A 16,907-nucleotide genomic window follows, 5' to 3' on the forward strand; every position below is an offset into this window, starting at 1 on the left:
AGGAATAAATTACATTTTAAAATGTATTCAAGTAATAAACAGTTATTTTAAATAGTAGAAAATATTTCATTTTTTTTTACTGTATTTGCTGTATTTTGGATCAAATAAATGCAGGCTTGGTGAGCAGAAAATAAAAATCTTACTGTTCAAAAACTTTTGACCGTTAGTGAAATTATGAAGTTAACACAGAAAACGTTCAGCAAGTAATCATTTTATTTTATTAGTTTCAATTGCAGTTTATTAAGCATCCAACGCAAAGTACCTGCACTAATTAAAGAAAAGCAATCTATGACCAGCATATCAATTCAGAATTAGTTTCATCCAGAACCAGTTTTCTAAATTTCATCAGTATAAAATCTTTAAACCACTAAAACTGTTAGTCAAAACATAATCTTGAAGAAACGTATAAACAGCTGCATTAAAAACGATTATGAAAAGGCAAGCAATATGAATGGCAGACATCTTGTTCTGTGTCTAGACAATCTTGAGGTCCTTCATTGCAGATTCAAGGCTCTGAAACACAGAATTAACAAAATAATTCATCTTTTATCATCTTTATGCACTTTTGGATTTTTAACCACTGCTTACAAATCAATGATTATGAAATGCACAAAAAGTTCAACAAGTTTTACCTTTACATCCCAAATAGCCATGCCTCCATCCATACCAGTGGTGCAGAATTTGGCACACTGTCCTTTTCCCCCATTAAGAACTGAGATTTGGCTGAGAAGTGAAAGAAGAGCAAAATGTATTAACAGCAAAATATCTAGTATTTTAGGTTTAAGTATTTTTAGCACCACTAGTGGCAGCAAACACAATTGCAATCTGTTTATTTATTCAGCCTGATGAGCAAGGCATTTTTAACATTGGCATTTCCATGCAGACATTTCAGAGGCGGAGCTATTTGTTTCACCAATAAAAGGCAGGGAGTGTTTGAAACTTGTTTTCAATGCCACTGTGGATCAGAAATGACAAACTTTAAACTTCAACCTACAGTTGAGGTCAAAAGTTTACATACACCTTGCAGAATCTGCAAAATGTTAAATATTTGACCAAAATAAGAGGGATCATCCAAAAAGCATGATATTTTATATTTAGTACTGACCTGCAAGGTGTATGTAAACTTATAAGTTCAACTGTATAATATAGAATAGGCTGTACCTGATGCTGTTCTTGTGCACAGACTCCAGTACAGCTTCTTTGCTGTCAGTGGTGGCTTTCTTATCCAGGTTCTGGAAGCGTTCTCTGGCTGTCATGCCCTTCTGAGCACTCTGTTTGGGCACGTCGAGTTTTCCTCCAAAAGACAAGGCTGCTTTGTTCGAATCGTAGACAAACAACACAGGGTAGCAGTCATGGCCCTGAAAAAGATATGAAAATGAGCAGACAGTCTAAACAGATCACCTTGGCATCAAGGCATCTGACATCTAAAGATACTTACAGCTGCCACTAGGCTGTTCTCAGTAATGAAAGTCACGCACAGGAGAGGCAAGGTTTCTGAAGTCAGACTGGCACAGCTGGCAAGACGAAAAGAAATGATTTGGTAAATATGATTTTTAAAGGGCCAGATTTGAAAGGCAATACTCACACAGCAGTCTTTCCTCCCTCAGCCACTGCCACGGTGCTGTCATGGCTGGCCCAGGCCACACGATTCCCGCTGTCCGAAAAACAGACGCCATGCACCCAACCTGAAGTTCCGGCAGATTCAAACATGACCTCTCCAAAGGGCATTTTAGAGCCCCATGGTGTTGGTGCAGGCTTCTCTTCTACTTCCTTTATGTAAGCAGAAAAGATCCTGGATGGGGGTTTAACAAGTGGGAAGTTTACCAGCCATATTCATAAAAGAGACATAATAATGCAGATAAGATTGAACCTAACCTGAATTTAAAGTCACATGATCCAGCTGCCAAAAGGACATTGTTGGGGTGCCAGTCCAAACAAAGAATGGTGGAGCGAATGGGCTTCTTAATGTGCTTGCACACCCACCTAGCATAACAAGAAATGACTTTAAGCATCTTAGATACACCCAATAAAAACAATTTATCAGTTTGTGTTATTTGACAGTAATGAAATGATAAAATGTACAGTCAAACCAAAAATTATTCAGACACCGGATACTAGTTCATTTATGTAAGTGGGGATATCAAAATTAAGTAAACTGTGACATACCCCAAAATTCTTCATACAGTGGACCAGTAAAACTGATAAACATTTGGGACCAAAAATTTTATTTGAGACTTTGACCTGACCATGTTTTGTATGTAACCATTCTATCAAAGTTATCTGACATCATCAAGATGATTTTGTGTTTTGCCACAGTTTAATTTTGGGTTCTTGTTCTATTTTATTTCCATTTTTTAAACTATAGTGAATAAACTGAGAAAATGTTGAATGTATCTGAATACATTTTGGTTAGACTGTAGCTCATAATACAACATTTGGTAGTTCTGGTCCTCTAATTGGTCAACAGTGTTGGTACAGGTTCTACAGGTTACATAGTTTCGACAGTAGGTGGTGATAAGTGACTGTATTTATAAGTTTGTTTTTGGACGTTTTTACATTTTTCTTTGACAGAACAGTGGAGATATGACAGGAAGTGAGTGGAAGAGAGAGAAGGAGGAGGGGGGGGGGGGGTTAAGGACCACGAGGCAGGATTCGTTCTCTGGACACCCGAGGCACAACTGCACCATATGTCGGTGCACTGCCCACAAGGCTATCGGCACCGACAACTATCTTTATAAGTGAGTCATTGAATCATTCCTTCATTTAATTCATTCAAAAACACTGTCCCTATTCCAAAACTGCGCTCTTTTGGGCTTAAAATGGCCGCCGCATGGTTGTGGCCATTAATTCTATGAGAATGTCCCATTCGTCATTTTAGCTTTCAGAAGGGTGCTCGTGCCCTTGATGCGCACTTCCGACTAGCTCACACTAAGGCGATTTCCACGGCAGACTTCTACCCGACAATCAAAGTGGCACTACGTCACGAAGGTGTGGACTCAGCGGAAGACCGCAAGTGTTTAGGGCAGGGGTCCCCAAACTTTTTTCTGAGAGGGTCACATAATTTTCTTTTTTTTTAAATGGGGGGCCGGGTCGGTTTATAAAAGAAAATACCATGGCTACTAGTATTATTATTATTATTTTATTATGATTTTACCTACATTTATTCTACCTTTTAATGCTAGAATAGTTTACTTTGTTATGCACCACACTGACAAATTATAATTTCTTTTTTAAAACATATACAGGTGCATCTCACTACATGAAGTAGTTTAAGTCTTTGGTTCTTTTAATTGTGATGATTTGGCTTAAATTTACCAAAAAAACACCAATTCAACTCAACAAATTAGAATATGGTGACATGCCAATCAGATTATCAACTCAAAATGCCTGCAAAGGTTTCCTGAGCCTTCAAAATGGTCTCTCAGTTTGTTTCACTAGGCTACACAATCATGGGGAAGACTGCTGATCTGACAGTTGTCCAGAAGACAAGCACTGACACCCTTCACAAGGAGGGTAAGCCACAAACATTTATGGCCAAAGAAGCTGGCTGATCACAGAGTGCTGTATCCAAGCATGATAACAGAAAGTTAAGTAGAAGGAAAAAGTGTAGAAGAAAAAGATGCACAACCAACCGAGAGAACCGCAGCCTTGAGAGGCTTGTCAAGCAAAATCAATTTAAGAATCCACTGTGTTTTTTGAATCACACGTCAAACTCTGCCTTCATCATTTTCAGCGCTTCCACAGACTTTTCAACTGGGAATGGGGCCACTGGTTTCTCAGCTGAAAAACTTTGGGTAACTGGGAGATGAGTGAAGTCTTGCTTTTGCACCTGTCCCACAAGCAGTGCTAGTTTCACCTCAAATGCTATTGAGTCATTTTGTCATCGCTCTGAATTTTCTAGCTGGCTCGCGCATCACCTGTTCGATTGCGATGACACATTATGGTGAATGTACAATTCTGTTGGTGAATTTAACAAATAATTAGGCTATGTTAATAACTAAGGGAAATTTTAGTTTGAAAGCCAACCTTTATTATCAAATACCGATATGATATAAGTAAAACACATTTTTTAAATTTTAAATTTTTCATTTTCAAAATATGTTTCTGGCATTGTTCAGAGGGCCGGTCCAAATAAGGGGGGGTGGGCCGCATTTTGGGGACCTCTGGTTTAAGGTGTGATTTGGGACAGGGCCACTGAGTGCTTGTCAATTAGAAGGTTGCATCTTAGTGAGGTGATTCATTCAGAAACTAAACAAGTGCCTGCTGAAGATTTTTTTACCATATCTTTTTATGGCAGAAATGAAAGTAGTATGCTAGTATGTGTTTCCGAATTCAGCACATATTACAGAGTGAGTCATTAAACCATTCACTCACCTAATTATTATAAAAATGATTCTTCCAGGAACTAAACAAGCGACTGCTGCTGAATTCAGAACTGCATACAACCATCTTAATATTTTTCCTATATCTTTCGTAGAAATAATAAGAGAGTATGCTAGTATGGGCTTCAGAATTCAAAACATTTGATTGAGCAATTAACCATTTAAAAATAATAATAATAATTTAGTAACCAAACAAGTAGCTGTATGTATCATCAAATCATTAATTAATAATTTGAGATCAACACTGAGGACAACTGAGGGACTCATATGCTACTATTACAGAAGGTTTAAATGCTCAGTGATGCTCCAGAAGGAAACACAAGGCATTAAGAGCATTTGAATTTGAAGAATTTGAAGATAACTTATTTTGTCTTCTGGGAAACATGTATTTTCTGTGGCTTTTGAAGGTACAAAATTAAAAATATATATTTAGGCAAAATAAGAAAATTGCACACGTCTTAATATGTTGTGTTTCCCTCTGGAGCATCAGTGACCATTTGAAACTTCTGTAAAAGTTGAATATGACTCCCTCGGTTGTTCTCATTGTGAAAAGATGGATTAATTCAAGAACTAAACAAGTAGCTGCCTGTATGTATGAGTTTGTGATTAAATAATTAATCCAATTGAATCATTCAAAAACACAGTTTGATTCAGGAAAGAAACAAGTGAGCGAGTCATAGAGTCATATATTGAACCGATTCATTCAAAAACGCAAGTTCATTTAGCAACGCCGCCAATGTGTTGATCGGTAAATTCCACTTTGTCTTTGTCTGTTCCACCTCCGCCAAGGAAATAGCTCCAAAGTAACTTATGTCTAAAAAGTTGTTCAGTATTTGTTTATTGTTTATTTGAATACTTTCAGGTACTAAAGCAATATCATATTCGCGCTATATTTGTCTATCAGCAAGACTGCCTACGACCAAAACAGCTTCAGGAATCTACACCAACAGCGCCATAGCTTGAATATTTCGTGTTAAATGGTCCCTTGGGGCTCAGTGATATCACATGACATAAATTCATGTGTGTAACGTATAACCTGTAATCCAGCATTGTCGCACATATGTCTGAATGTGTCGAATCAACTGACGAATCAAGTTTCAACGGGGTTGGTGAGTACCAGCTTCCTCTGCTGAGCATTTCTAGCCCTATCATTTCAAACACATTCGTTTAAAAATAACAGAGAGCCCATCTGCCTCATATCATAAGTAGATTAACAATTCTGCCAGAAAAGGCTCACTATTCATTTCTGCTGTCTGATACTCACCAGTCATTTTCCTGCTCAAAATAGCAGACTGAGATCAAACGTGAGCCACTGCCCACAGCAAACTTGTTTTCTTTAGGAGACCATTTTACACAGCGGGCAGCACGGTTGATCCTCAAAATGACCAGGGTGGGCTTCCATGTGTCTCCCTTTAGGGTCCAGACATATGCGTTACGGTCAGTGCCGCAGGTCACAATGCGATTGCTGTCTGGGGCCCAGTCAATTCCTGGGTGATGAGAAAACAGCCTGGATGAGATGCTGTTGATCACATTAATGCTCTGTGGATGTGTAGGTCAGAACCTTTTAGACTTACCAGTAACCTGGCCATTGTGCTCCTTCAGCACGTGGATTTTGTTCCAGTTGTTTCCTTCCTTCTTGTAGATATGCACTTCATGGTTATTAGGACACAGTGCAATTTCTAAAGAAAACAGGAATCTGGTGTGTAAAATATTCAACACAAGCGTATGACTAAAATACTTTGGCTTGATGGATTGGATAACAGCCTAAATATTTTATTAGTAAGTACTTGTTTATTCAAGGTTTATTAGTGGACTAACATGTGGATTGTTAAAGGAATAGTTCAGCCAAAAATGAAAATTACCCCATGATTTACTCACCCTTAAGCCATCCTAGATGTATATGACTTGCTTCTTTCAGACGAATACAATCAGAGTTAAATGTCCTGGTTCTTCCAAGCTTTATATTGGCAGTGAATGGCTGTTGAGATTTTAAAATCCAACAAAGTGCTTTCTGAAGTGAATCGATGTGTTTGTGTAAAAGTATCCATATTTTAAACCTTATAAACCTTAATCTCTAGCTTCCGCTAAATGTCGTATGCACGTTCACGAGAGTGGCGTTCAAGCGGATGACGTAGGATTAGAAGTGCAAAATGAGAAAAATGTTGGAGGATTTCAATATAAGCCAAGAGGAAACTGGTTTTCCATTGCTGTAAAAAAAAAAAAAAAATATATATATATATATATATATATATATATATATATATATATATATATATTGGAGCTTACGCTACATATGCTGAAACGCATTTGACAGTTAGCAGAAGCTAGAGATTACGGTTTTTAAAGTTTTAAATATGGATTTTTTTCTTAGACAAACACATCAATTCACTTCAGAAAGCCTTTATTAACCCCCTGGAACTGTGTGGAGTACTTTTTATGATGGATGGATGCATTTTATTTGGCTTCAAAATCTCAACAGCCATTCACTGCCATAATAAAGCTTGAAGAGCCAGGATATAACTCTGATTGTATTCATCTTAAAGAAGAAAGTCATATACACCTTGGCTTGAGGGTAATTAAATAATGGTGTAGTTTTTATTTTTGGATGAACTATCACTTTTTTGACAATAAAGTTGACTTGACACTTTAAGGAGAGGTTGGATTCATGATGGTCAGTTTTTCAGCAGGCGTCGGCTACAGTAAATTAGGTGAAAAAAATCCCATAGAGTGTGATTAAAATGGACCCCACTTTGCTCTTTTGGAAAAATGAAAAACCACCAAAAAAAACTAGTAAGCACCTGCAACTCTCTAATGTTATGGCAAGTATCACTCACGTTTTCTTCAGAAAATGTAAAAGTATAGTTACAAATTCTGAGGTGCTGAGTTTAAGCCTGGAAACAGTATGTTTCTGCAGAATACTTTTTAAAAAATGGGCCTGTTCCAATACCCACACTACTTTGTAGTGGTATTTAAGGCTCAGCGTATCACATCATCTTAGATTTTCAAGTGTAAGTTAAATTAATTAGATGATGCATATACTTTAGTAGTTAAATGTGAAGTGTTTATTTTACTGGTGCAGAGATTGATATGTATTTTGTAAAACTTTTCAACTGCTTTTTATAGTTGTTAGGAAGCACCAGAATTAAATTTGTTAGAAGGACCACTGAACATCCATTACCAGTCAAATGTTTTTGGATTTTGAATGTTTTTTAAAGTCCATTCTGCTCACCAAGCCTGCATTTATTTTGTTCCAAAGTACAGCAAAAACAATGTTTTTTTTTATTTGAATATATTTTAAAATGTAATTTATTCCTGTGATTTCACAGCTGAATTTTTAGCATCATTACTCCAGTCACATAATTCTTCAGAAATCATTCTAATATTGTTTACAAAACAGCTGAGTAGAAGTTTTTGGATGAATAGATAGTTCAGAATTAGAAACAGCATTTATCTGAAATAGAAATCTTGTGTTACATTATAAATGTCTTTTCCATCACGTTTGATCCATTTAAAACATATTTGCTAAATAAAAGTATAAAAAAATTCCAAAAAATACATAAATAAAAATTATACTGACTCCAAGCTTTTGAATGGTATAGTAGTGTATAATGTTACAAAAGCTTTTTATTTCAGATAAATGCTTTGGGTCTTTATATTCATCAAACAATTCTGAAAAATGTACTCAACTGTTTTAATTAATATTATTAATAATAATAAAAGTTTCTTGAACAGCAAATCAGCAGATCATCAGAATGATTTCTGAATGATCATGTGACACTAAAGACTGGAGTAATGATGCTGATAATTTGGAATTGATCACAGGAAAAAAAAACATTTTCAACATATTCAAATGGAAAACAATTTTAAATAGTAAAAATATTTCACAACTAAACTTTTTTTGGTGTACGTTGGATCAAACAAATGCAGGCTTGGTGAGCAGAAGTGACTTTTTAAAAAACATTAAAAATCTTATTGTTCAAAATCTTTTGACTGGTAGTGTACAATTATAAGTTTATTTTAAAGTACAAAATATGAAAATCTAAGTGTAAATTAAGCTCTGTAAGACGTTTACTTGCATTTTTACAACACTGTGTTGTGTGTCCCATCAAGTAAGCATAAGATATATGTATACTTTCAGTCTACACACCAACATGAACACTTGGGCCTAATACTGAAAGTACATCACATAAATAGAAAGTGGTCAAATGCAAAGGCTGCCAAGTGTCGGTATTGGAAACAGGCCCAATGCTGGATTCTGACACAGCATCTATTTCCTGCTAGAGCAGATGTGCTCCCACATTTTTCATAAGCGATCTTGAAAACTTTCATGTTTTTAACAGCAACCGTTAAACCTAAAAGTCCTTCTTAGCCGTCTCATTTCCCTGCTGTTGCTCTGCAGTCTGCAGAAGACGAACGGCATCAGCAACAAAGCACCATTCATGGTAAAACAGGAAGTCTGGGGGGAATTAGTCATTACTGCTTCTCTCATCAGCATGGAAAGAAAAGCAGGGCGAGTGAAAAGACACAACTTTGATGTTTAGATTTTTGCTTTTTTTGAAACGGTTTTTAAACTCTTAAATAAAAGTCTTGATGTGGGTTTTTGAGAGCACTTTGAAGCTAAAGGATTCTAACTGCCATCATAAACTACATAAAAACAAGTGTGCAAGCTACATGCATGTTCATGTATATATGTATACATTTTCAGAAGGATATGCAGCTTTTCATCCAAAATTAAATCTGGACAACTGAGCAGTGTAGACATTCAGCAAGAAGCCTGATAGGCTCTCAAGTTTCTCAAATTTAAATAATATGGGTAACATGACTATTACTGTAAGGAAATGTTAAAGAAAATAAATGCAGAGTTCAAATCTCATCACTCTCTTCAGAAAAATCCTCAAAAGACATTTGATTCATGATCAGATGAGCTTTAGAGACAGAATCATTTGTGTATTCAGCAGTGATGCTCCCACATGATTACACAGATCAGATGCTGAAGGATATCTTTAGCCCTAGACACTGGGAAGTGCTCCAAAAACGAAGAGATGCTGCGAGTATGAGAACTTACGAGTTCGGTCCTTGTTCCAGGCATGGCAGCTGATAGGTTCAAGAAGAAAACTGTGATATGACATGGCTGCTTTTTCCTGCAAATTAAACACGAGTAATTTTGAGATTAAATGGTTAAAGTAATATTTGATCAAACTATTGCAACATGGTTGCGCGTTCACTTCCGTAGAGACATGTCACTAAAATGGAGAAGTTTAGAACTTCCTATTAAAATTCTTGTTCATTTTCTTTCCGGGTTGACTTCTTAGCCAATGCATTTGAAACAGTATTTTTTTTGTAAGTAAAAACACTAAAAAATATAAAAGTATTTTTTTCCCCTCAATGTTTGTAGTAAATTAAAACCAGACCAGAAAGGAATGCGACAAAGCGAGATGCTCCACTTACAAGAAAAACACATAAAACACCTCTACTATCTATCTATCACAGTTTCCGTTTAAAACATAACGGTCCTCTCTGCCGAGAAAGTTTGCAGCAGTGAGTTTCAAATGTCAGGTAGACAAAATCTCTCGCTACAGCTAAAAAGTCACAGAAATACTGACACTTTCTAGTTGTCATTCTGCATGTTGCTGCATGTTAGAACACCAGCATTCCGAAACTACAGATTGCTTCACATCTGAAAAAGAATCTTTCAAATTCAGATAAACAAAACCATATGTTTTTCTACTTACCCGGGAAACCGTAAAAAACTGAGATGTGGGGGGGGATTGACAAAGTCTGCAACAGAAGCCTGGGTTCGTGGACTCTGAGCAGTCAACACAAACGCTGGCTTTGCTCTGAATGAACTAAAGTATTTCCTTAGTCGTTTTTCTCTCCAAATATGCACTACTTCCCCTTCCTTGTTAGAAACATATAACCACTTCCTTGTGTGGGCGGCTGTCTGCTGCTGAGGAGGGTTTCTAAACTCCCCTTCACATTCTCTTCGGCTTCTTGTTTTTTAAACCCTCCGTCTACAAAGCTGATTTATGGGCACTAACTTCTTCGAATTAATCTTTATGCGCACTGACAAAACTTCAAGAACTGTTACTTTACAAAAAAACAATCTTTTATAACCAAAACTTGGGTTGCAATCTGACAGCTGTGTATATCTACTAGCATTTGAAAGCCTAGATGTTTCGTGTTAGCATTGAAAGCAGTCAATATCAGTGACAAAGGCATTGAATCAAACAAAGAGACGACATTTGCAAATGGTGTGTAGTATACGTCATTTATTTCTAGCAGACCATTTACATAAAATTCTCCTTTTAATTTAACCTCTCCGTTTTCCCCTGGAGACCCAGAACATTTTGATCAACCATCGCACACTGCTGGGGTGCCAGCTTTGGCATAGATTTTTTTTTTTCTTAAAAAAACAAACAAAAGAAAACAAAGATCCTAACCCCTTTTTCCATTAGTGTTTTTCCATTTTTAAGAGTGTCACACATCAGTTCACACCATTGCTCAGTGCTTTTTTTTATTTAAAAACTTTCCGAAGTGTTATCCTTGTTAGTCTTCAAGCTGCATTGCTTGTGCTGTGTCATGCTAGTTCGTGTGAGTTTTACATGATCCGCAGGCCTTGGATTGAAGACTCTAAGGTCTGTGGGGAGAATTAAGTAAACATGGTCAGAATTCTGATTAACTGTGACTCAAGGGATTTTAATGCCATGCAAAGTTGATAAACGGCATAGTTTTGAAAAAAAACAAATACAAACCTTGAAATCCCATATGGTCATTGCTCCGTCAATTCCTGTAGTGCAGAATTTGCGACAATCTCTTTTGTCTCCTTCATATATAGACACTTGGCTGCAAAATTAAAATTAAACATTAATAACTGTAAACAATTACATTAATACTAATTTATATCCAAAGTTAGGGGTCAGTAAGACTAGAAATATTTTTTGAAAGTCTCTGATGCTCACAAAGGCTGCATTTATGTAATCAATACAGTAAAAATTGTAATATTGTGAAACTATTACATTTTTACATTTTAAAATGTAATTTATTCCTGTGATGGCTAAGCTGAATTTTTAGTAGTCATCACTCAAGTTTTACTCAAGTCTTTATCCATCAGAAATCATTCTAATATGCTGATTTGCTAAAGAAATCAACAATTAAAGCAGCTGTGCTGCTTAATATTTCCTTTGATGAAAAAAGCATTTATTTGAAACAGAAATCTTTTGCAACATTTGTTAAGTTCTAAATGTGACCCTTGACCACAAAACCAGTCATAAGGGTACATTTTTTTGAAGATTGAGATTTATACATCACCTAAAACTGAATAAATAAGCTCTCCATTGATGTATGGTTTGTTAGGATAGGATAATATTTGACCGAGATACAACTATTTGAAAATCTGGAATCTGAATACTGAGAAAATCACCTATAAAATTGTCCAAATGAAGTTCTTACAAATGCAAATTACAAATCAAAAATGACGTTTTGAGATATTTACGGTACGAAATTTACAAAATATCTTCATGGAACATGATCTTTACTTAATATCCTAATGATTTTTGGAATAAAAGAAAAATAGATCATTTTGACCCATATTCTTAACTATTCCTACAACTCTGCTACTTACGACTGGTTTTCTGGACCAGGGTCACAAATGTCTTTACTGTCACTTATGTTTGATTAAGTTATTTTCTTTCGGGAAAAAAAGTCTTACTGACCACAAAATGTAGAATTTGGTAGTGTATATATCGTTTTCAAATTATTTTGGCCCTACGTGATGCTGTTCTGATGCAGGGTTTCTAGGGTGCTATTGCGGTCCTCAGTGGTGGCCCTCTTGTCCATGTTGCGGAAGCGCTCCATGGCGGAAATGTTGCGCTGAATGCTCTGCTTTGGAATGTCCAACTTGGATATGAAGGTCAAGGTTCCACCATCATCAAAACTGAACAGCATAGGGCAGCAATCGTGACCCTGACAGAAAAAAACAACTCTAGATTAGATTCCGGAAACAGGCAGTCGCCTCTAAAATATAGCACAACAAATATTTCAACCAATGGAAAAAAAAAAAAAACGAAAGGTTCTTACTGCTGCCACAATGTTGTTCTCAGAAACAAAAGTCACACTCAGAAGGGCAAGGAATTCTGTCTTCAACTGACTTGGCCTGCAAAACATAAATGTGCTATTAGTCATTAACAAGCATGATGTATTTTTTTTTCTAAACATGCCAATTATTTTTGATACTCACGTTGAGCTAACTGTGGGGTCCACTACAGTGACAGTGCTGTCATGGCTGACCCAAGCCAATCTGTTCCCACTAGCTGAGAAACAGACACTGTGGACCCATCCTCCACTTCCTGCCCCGCCGAACTCTGCCATCACCTGCCCAAAGGGCATCTTGGACCCCCATGGGGTTGGAGCTGGTTTCTCATCCACCTCCTTGATGTATGCAGAAAATACCCTAAGAAACAAACATGCAAATATGATTCCGAGCACTAAGGACCCTTGCATTAAGGGTCAACCAGTTTAATATGCAGTCTCACCTGCTTTTGAAGTCACATGACCCAGCTGCCAGAAGCACATTATTTGGATGCCAGTCTAAACTGAGGACAGTCGAACGGATGGGCTTCTTGATGTGTTTACTAACCCACCTAAAAGAAATAAATAAATAAAATAATTAACCACGTTATTCTTCAACGTGGAAGTAAGCATATGGGCGGGAATTCAGATTGATTAGCTGCTATACACTAAACCAGTGTGTTCATAATTAAGACAATACATTAAAATAATATGGTAAGACACTCATAGGGCTGTCGCGATAACCGCAATATCGCGCTATTGACGTGCATAACCGCAGAGGAATGCAACAACCGCGATATTTGCCTGTTTTCTTTTTTCCTAAGGATTTGCCCTTCTCACTTAATGCCTGTGTGCTGAATATTAAATTAGTAATAAGTTAGTAATGATAACATAATGTGTTTATTATGAGGCTCAGTAGATATGCACTTAACATGCCTAAACAGACAGCGAATGAGAGAGATCGACTGAGCTTGTGCGATTACCTGCGTCTGTCTTTCAGATGGAGTCAGGTATGTAGGCCTATGTGAAACTAGCTTGTCATGTCCAAGGAAAGTGAAATCTCTGTCTTAACATCGATGCTCTGCTGGTCAGCTGAGCCTTTAAAAGTGGCGATTAAAGTTAAAATGATTTCAACATCGTGTTTCATTACGTCTCTCTTTGAATAAGCGTTTTTGAATGTGTAGTTGAATGAACGGTTTAAAGACTTAAAGACTACTCAAAGATAATAGTCTCTTGCCTCCATCTTGTGGCGTAAAATGAAACTGCACTGACTGACAGCTCGCCTAGATTAGAACCACTGATCTATATAATGTAATAGTTCTCTATTATAGATCAGTGATTAGAACACGCAAGTGAAATACTGACAGAAAGTCTCTTGTCCAGTCAGACTCGAGGGTGCGCGCTAACTGTTATATACACGAAGATTTCAGATGTAAAGCCTCTAAGTATGTCTGACATTTTTCTTCAAAATTTGCATTTCTTTCTGGCTAGGTTTTTATTTAAGTACTGTTTACTTCACTTCATATATCAACGCGATTTGGTTTCGGTTTATTGATTTCTGAATATGACCTTACATTGTAACAGCCTACACACAATTATAAATATATATATATATATTATATATGGCGGTAATACCGCATACCGCGCTACTGAGCCACTCAAAATTACCGCAAGGGAAATTCCTTAACCGCGACAGCCCTAAAGACACACCACTTTGCAATATCAAGCATCAAAAGTTTTATACAGCTAAAAATAGCTGGATGCGGATGAGACCAGAAGCCAGACCCAAAAATTTATGGCTGTGCCCGCTCTTACGATAAAAATAAGGTGGATATATAGTCGCAAGACCAATCAATGTAGCCCAACAGATCAGCTGTGACCTACCAATCATTTTCAGACTCAAAGTAGCAAACAGATATGAGTCGCGCTCCACTCCCCACTGCAAACTTGTTCTCCAGCGGAGACCATTTCACAAACGTGGCAGCACGGTTGATCCTGAGAATAACAAGGGTGGGTTTCCACACGCCGTCCTTTTGACTCCACACATAAGCATTACGGTCAGCTCCACAGGTCACAATACGATCGCTTTTAGGAGCCCAATCAATGCCTAGAAAACAACAAACACAAATAATGGTCAACTAGCCATTTTAATAATGTTTGTGAGGAAATTTTTAGTTTACAAGGACTTTTTTACCTGTGATGTGTCCATTGTGTTCTTTTAATTCGTGAGCTTTCACCCACTGATTTCCACTTTTCTTGTATATATGGACTTCGTGATTGTTTGGACTGATAGCAATTTCTGTAATTGAAAAACAACGCATGAGATGAGGCAGAAATGATAAACGAATGCATACAGACAATGGCAATGAAAATCTTTCTTACGGGTCCTGTCCCGGTTCCATGCATGGCATGTGATGGGTTCCAACAAAAACTGGTGGAGTGACATTGTCTCAAGTTGCACCTCTGCCTAAAAAGAAACACAATCATGTTTGACTGATATGCCAATAATCTAATTTCGATTATACTGATGAAATGTTAAAGCAGTTTTGATATTTATTTTTTTTCTTTTATCACACTAATAAGGAATTTAGTATAACACAGGCAATTTTCCCAGTTGTCAAGACAAATACATGTGGGGTTTCTCTCACTAGTGTGATTGTGCAGGAGTACAAACACTAGGAGGTCTGCTCCACTTAAACAGGCTGATCCAGTCCGGTTTTGACAGGTGATGCACAAAGCTTGATGTTTTGCCTTCTTTTTTAACTATCTGTGACCCTGGACCACAAAACCAGTCATTAGGGTCATTTTTGTTAAATTGAGATTTATACATCATCTGAAGACTGAATAAATAATAATAGGAAAATATTTGGCTGAATTACATATTTGAAAATCTGGAATCTGAGGGTGCAAAAAAAAAAAAAACTGAAAAGATCGCCTTTAAAGTTGTCCAAATTAAGTTCATAGCAATGCATGCTACTAATCAAAAAATAAGTTTTGATATATTTATAGTAGGAAATGTACAAAATGTCTTCATGGAACATGATATTTACTTAATATCCTAATGATTTTTGGAATTAAAAAATACTGAAAAATTGATCATTTTAACCCATACAGTGTATTTTTGCTTATTGCTACAAATATCCAGGGTCCCATTTTATTTGCGGAAAACACAAAGTGGCCAAAATTTTGTCTGAAAAGCAAGTTAATTGACATTAATTACATGTTTACTGAACTGTTTATTTCGAGTTTTATATTTAAAAAAAATAAATAAATAAAAAAGTATCACACTCGCAATCGTGTATAATACTTTGGATTTAGTAAATGGCTTCTTGAGTGTCAAAACCGATGAAAACCAGCACTGACGAACTGGCAAGCCGGGGATAAATCACATCCATCCATGTTCCCAACCAAATCTGCAATGTTTTTCGTCTGTAATCACACACTAAGGCAAAAATTGCCTGTTCAACCTGCAAAACCAGATGACGGCTGTCAGTTCCCGGTTTTAGGGCGTGGGTGATGCAGAAGATCAATATCTGATGCCATAGGCTTCTACTCGCGATCTGGCTGCCTGCTACATTAGCCGCAAGCTAACGCGAAAAACAGATTGAATTCACGTTAAATTACGCAGAAATCTGGAAAAGATATTACAGGTTTTAAAATAAAGGTCTGTGGTATCTCATATAACCGTAAATACTATTATAACGCGAGTGAAGTTACTGAAATGTTCGTGCTCTGTTAGATTTGAGGATCAGGAAGGCCTTGCTCAAGATGCCGGTTCAGTCCCGCTCCCTACTGTCGGGAAAAGGGATGACACGGGCCTCGCTTACCTGAACCGATGCTCCGCTTCTTGTGGAAATGTTCGCAAGGATGTTCGCTCTCGGGTGTTCACCTGGTGGACGGACTTGAATTCGCGGACTCTGGACAGTCGACACGAATTCACTCCGACTGCTCTTCTCGCTCCCTGATTTCGGCCTGTCAAGGAATCCAGGAAATGGCACACAGCTCAGCGCGCATGCGTACGCACGGCAAACGATGGGCGTGTACGGGTGCACTTACGGCGCAAGTCATTCAAGAGACAATGGTGAGGGCTGGCAGTATGTGAGCAAGCCAAGGTTCAAAGGAGTGGGCAACTTTTGATCTTAGGCGGGATAGGATTAATCATATTATTATGTCTCTGATAAGGAGTAGTCCTTAATATATCTGTGCAATATTATAATGTGACCACTTCTCTCTTCTTAAAGCGAACCCTGGGTATTAATATAATGGCTTAATATAATGTAAATGACATCTCTTACTGGAATAAGTAGTAGAAAACCCATTAAAGAACCTATTTAAAAAATAAAAATGTTTTATACATATTTTGGACTATAGAGGGTGCCATTAGTTCGATGATGTTAAATGGTTGCACTTGGTGAGCTAGTGCTGCTACCTGTTGCTATTTTTACTGCAACACAGCAC

General features: G+C 37.1%; 2 protein-coding genes across 2 annotated transcripts; both read right to left on the minus strand.

The window, feature by feature from the left end:
* Positions 1 to 195: 195 nt before the first annotated feature.
* On the minus strand, positions 196 to 10,270 carry arpc1b (actin related protein 2/3 complex, subunit 1B). Its single transcript, XM_073832842.1, has 10 exons — positions 10,115 to 10,270; positions 9,448 to 9,523; positions 5,957 to 6,061; positions 5,647 to 5,869; positions 1,876 to 1,983; positions 1,586 to 1,792; positions 1,439 to 1,514; positions 1,162 to 1,358; positions 633 to 723; positions 196 to 513 (listed from the first exon to the last, which is right to left on the minus strand). The coding sequence occupies exons 2-10, from the start codon at positions 9,509 to 9,511 to the stop codon at positions 475 to 477; spliced, it is 1,110 nt and encodes a 369-aa protein (XP_073688943.1). The 5' UTR covers positions 9,512 to 9,523; positions 10,115 to 10,270; the 3' UTR covers positions 196 to 474.
* A 366-nt stretch (positions 10,271 to 10,636) lies between these two features.
* On the minus strand, positions 10,637 to 16,456 carry arpc1a (actin related protein 2/3 complex, subunit 1A). The gene is made up of 10 exons (XM_073833142.1): positions 16,277 to 16,456; positions 14,832 to 14,916; positions 14,644 to 14,748; positions 14,334 to 14,556; positions 12,914 to 13,021; positions 12,619 to 12,831; positions 12,459 to 12,534; positions 12,151 to 12,344; positions 11,135 to 11,225; positions 10,637 to 11,019 (listed from the first exon to the last, which is right to left on the minus strand). The coding sequence occupies exons 2-10, from the start codon at positions 14,893 to 14,895 to the stop codon at positions 10,981 to 10,983; spliced, it is 1,113 nt and encodes a 370-aa protein (XP_073689243.1). The 5' UTR covers positions 14,896 to 14,916; positions 16,277 to 16,456; the 3' UTR covers positions 10,637 to 10,980.
* Between the last annotated feature and the right edge of the window lie 451 nt (positions 16,457 to 16,907).

The sequence above is a fragment of the Garra rufa genome, chromosome 1 (assembly GCF_049309525.1).
Source record: "Garra rufa chromosome 1, GarRuf1.0, whole genome shotgun sequence".
NCBI lineage: Eukaryota > Metazoa > Chordata > Actinopteri > Cypriniformes > Cyprinidae > Garra > Garra rufa.

Bases quoted from the DNA above. Each gene is read 5' to 3' on its own strand.
- arpc1a (XM_073833142.1), bottom strand. From the start codon at position 14,895: ATGTCACTCCACCAGTTTTTGTTGGAACCCATCACATGCCATGCATGG. The intron at 13,022-14,333 runs GTAGGTCACAGC...TATTTCTTTTAG, and splicing joins TTTGAGTCTGAAAATGATTG to GTGGGTTAGTAAACACATCA. The intron at 11,226-12,150 runs GTAGGGCCAAAA...TTAATTTTGCAG, and splicing joins CTGCATCAGAACAGCATCAC to CCAAGTGTCTATATATGAAG.
- arpc1b (XM_073832842.1), bottom strand. From the start codon at position 9,511: ATGTCATATCACAGTTTTCTTCTTGAACCTATCAGCTGCCATGCCTGG. The intron at 1,515-1,585 runs GTGAGTATTGCC...TCGTCTTGCCAG, and splicing joins GAGGGAGGAAAGACTGCTGT to CTGTGCCAGTCTGACTTCAG. The intron at 1,359-1,438 runs GTAAGTATCTTT...TATCTTTTTCAG, and splicing joins AGAACAGCCTAGTGGCAGCT to GGCCATGACTGCTACCCTGT.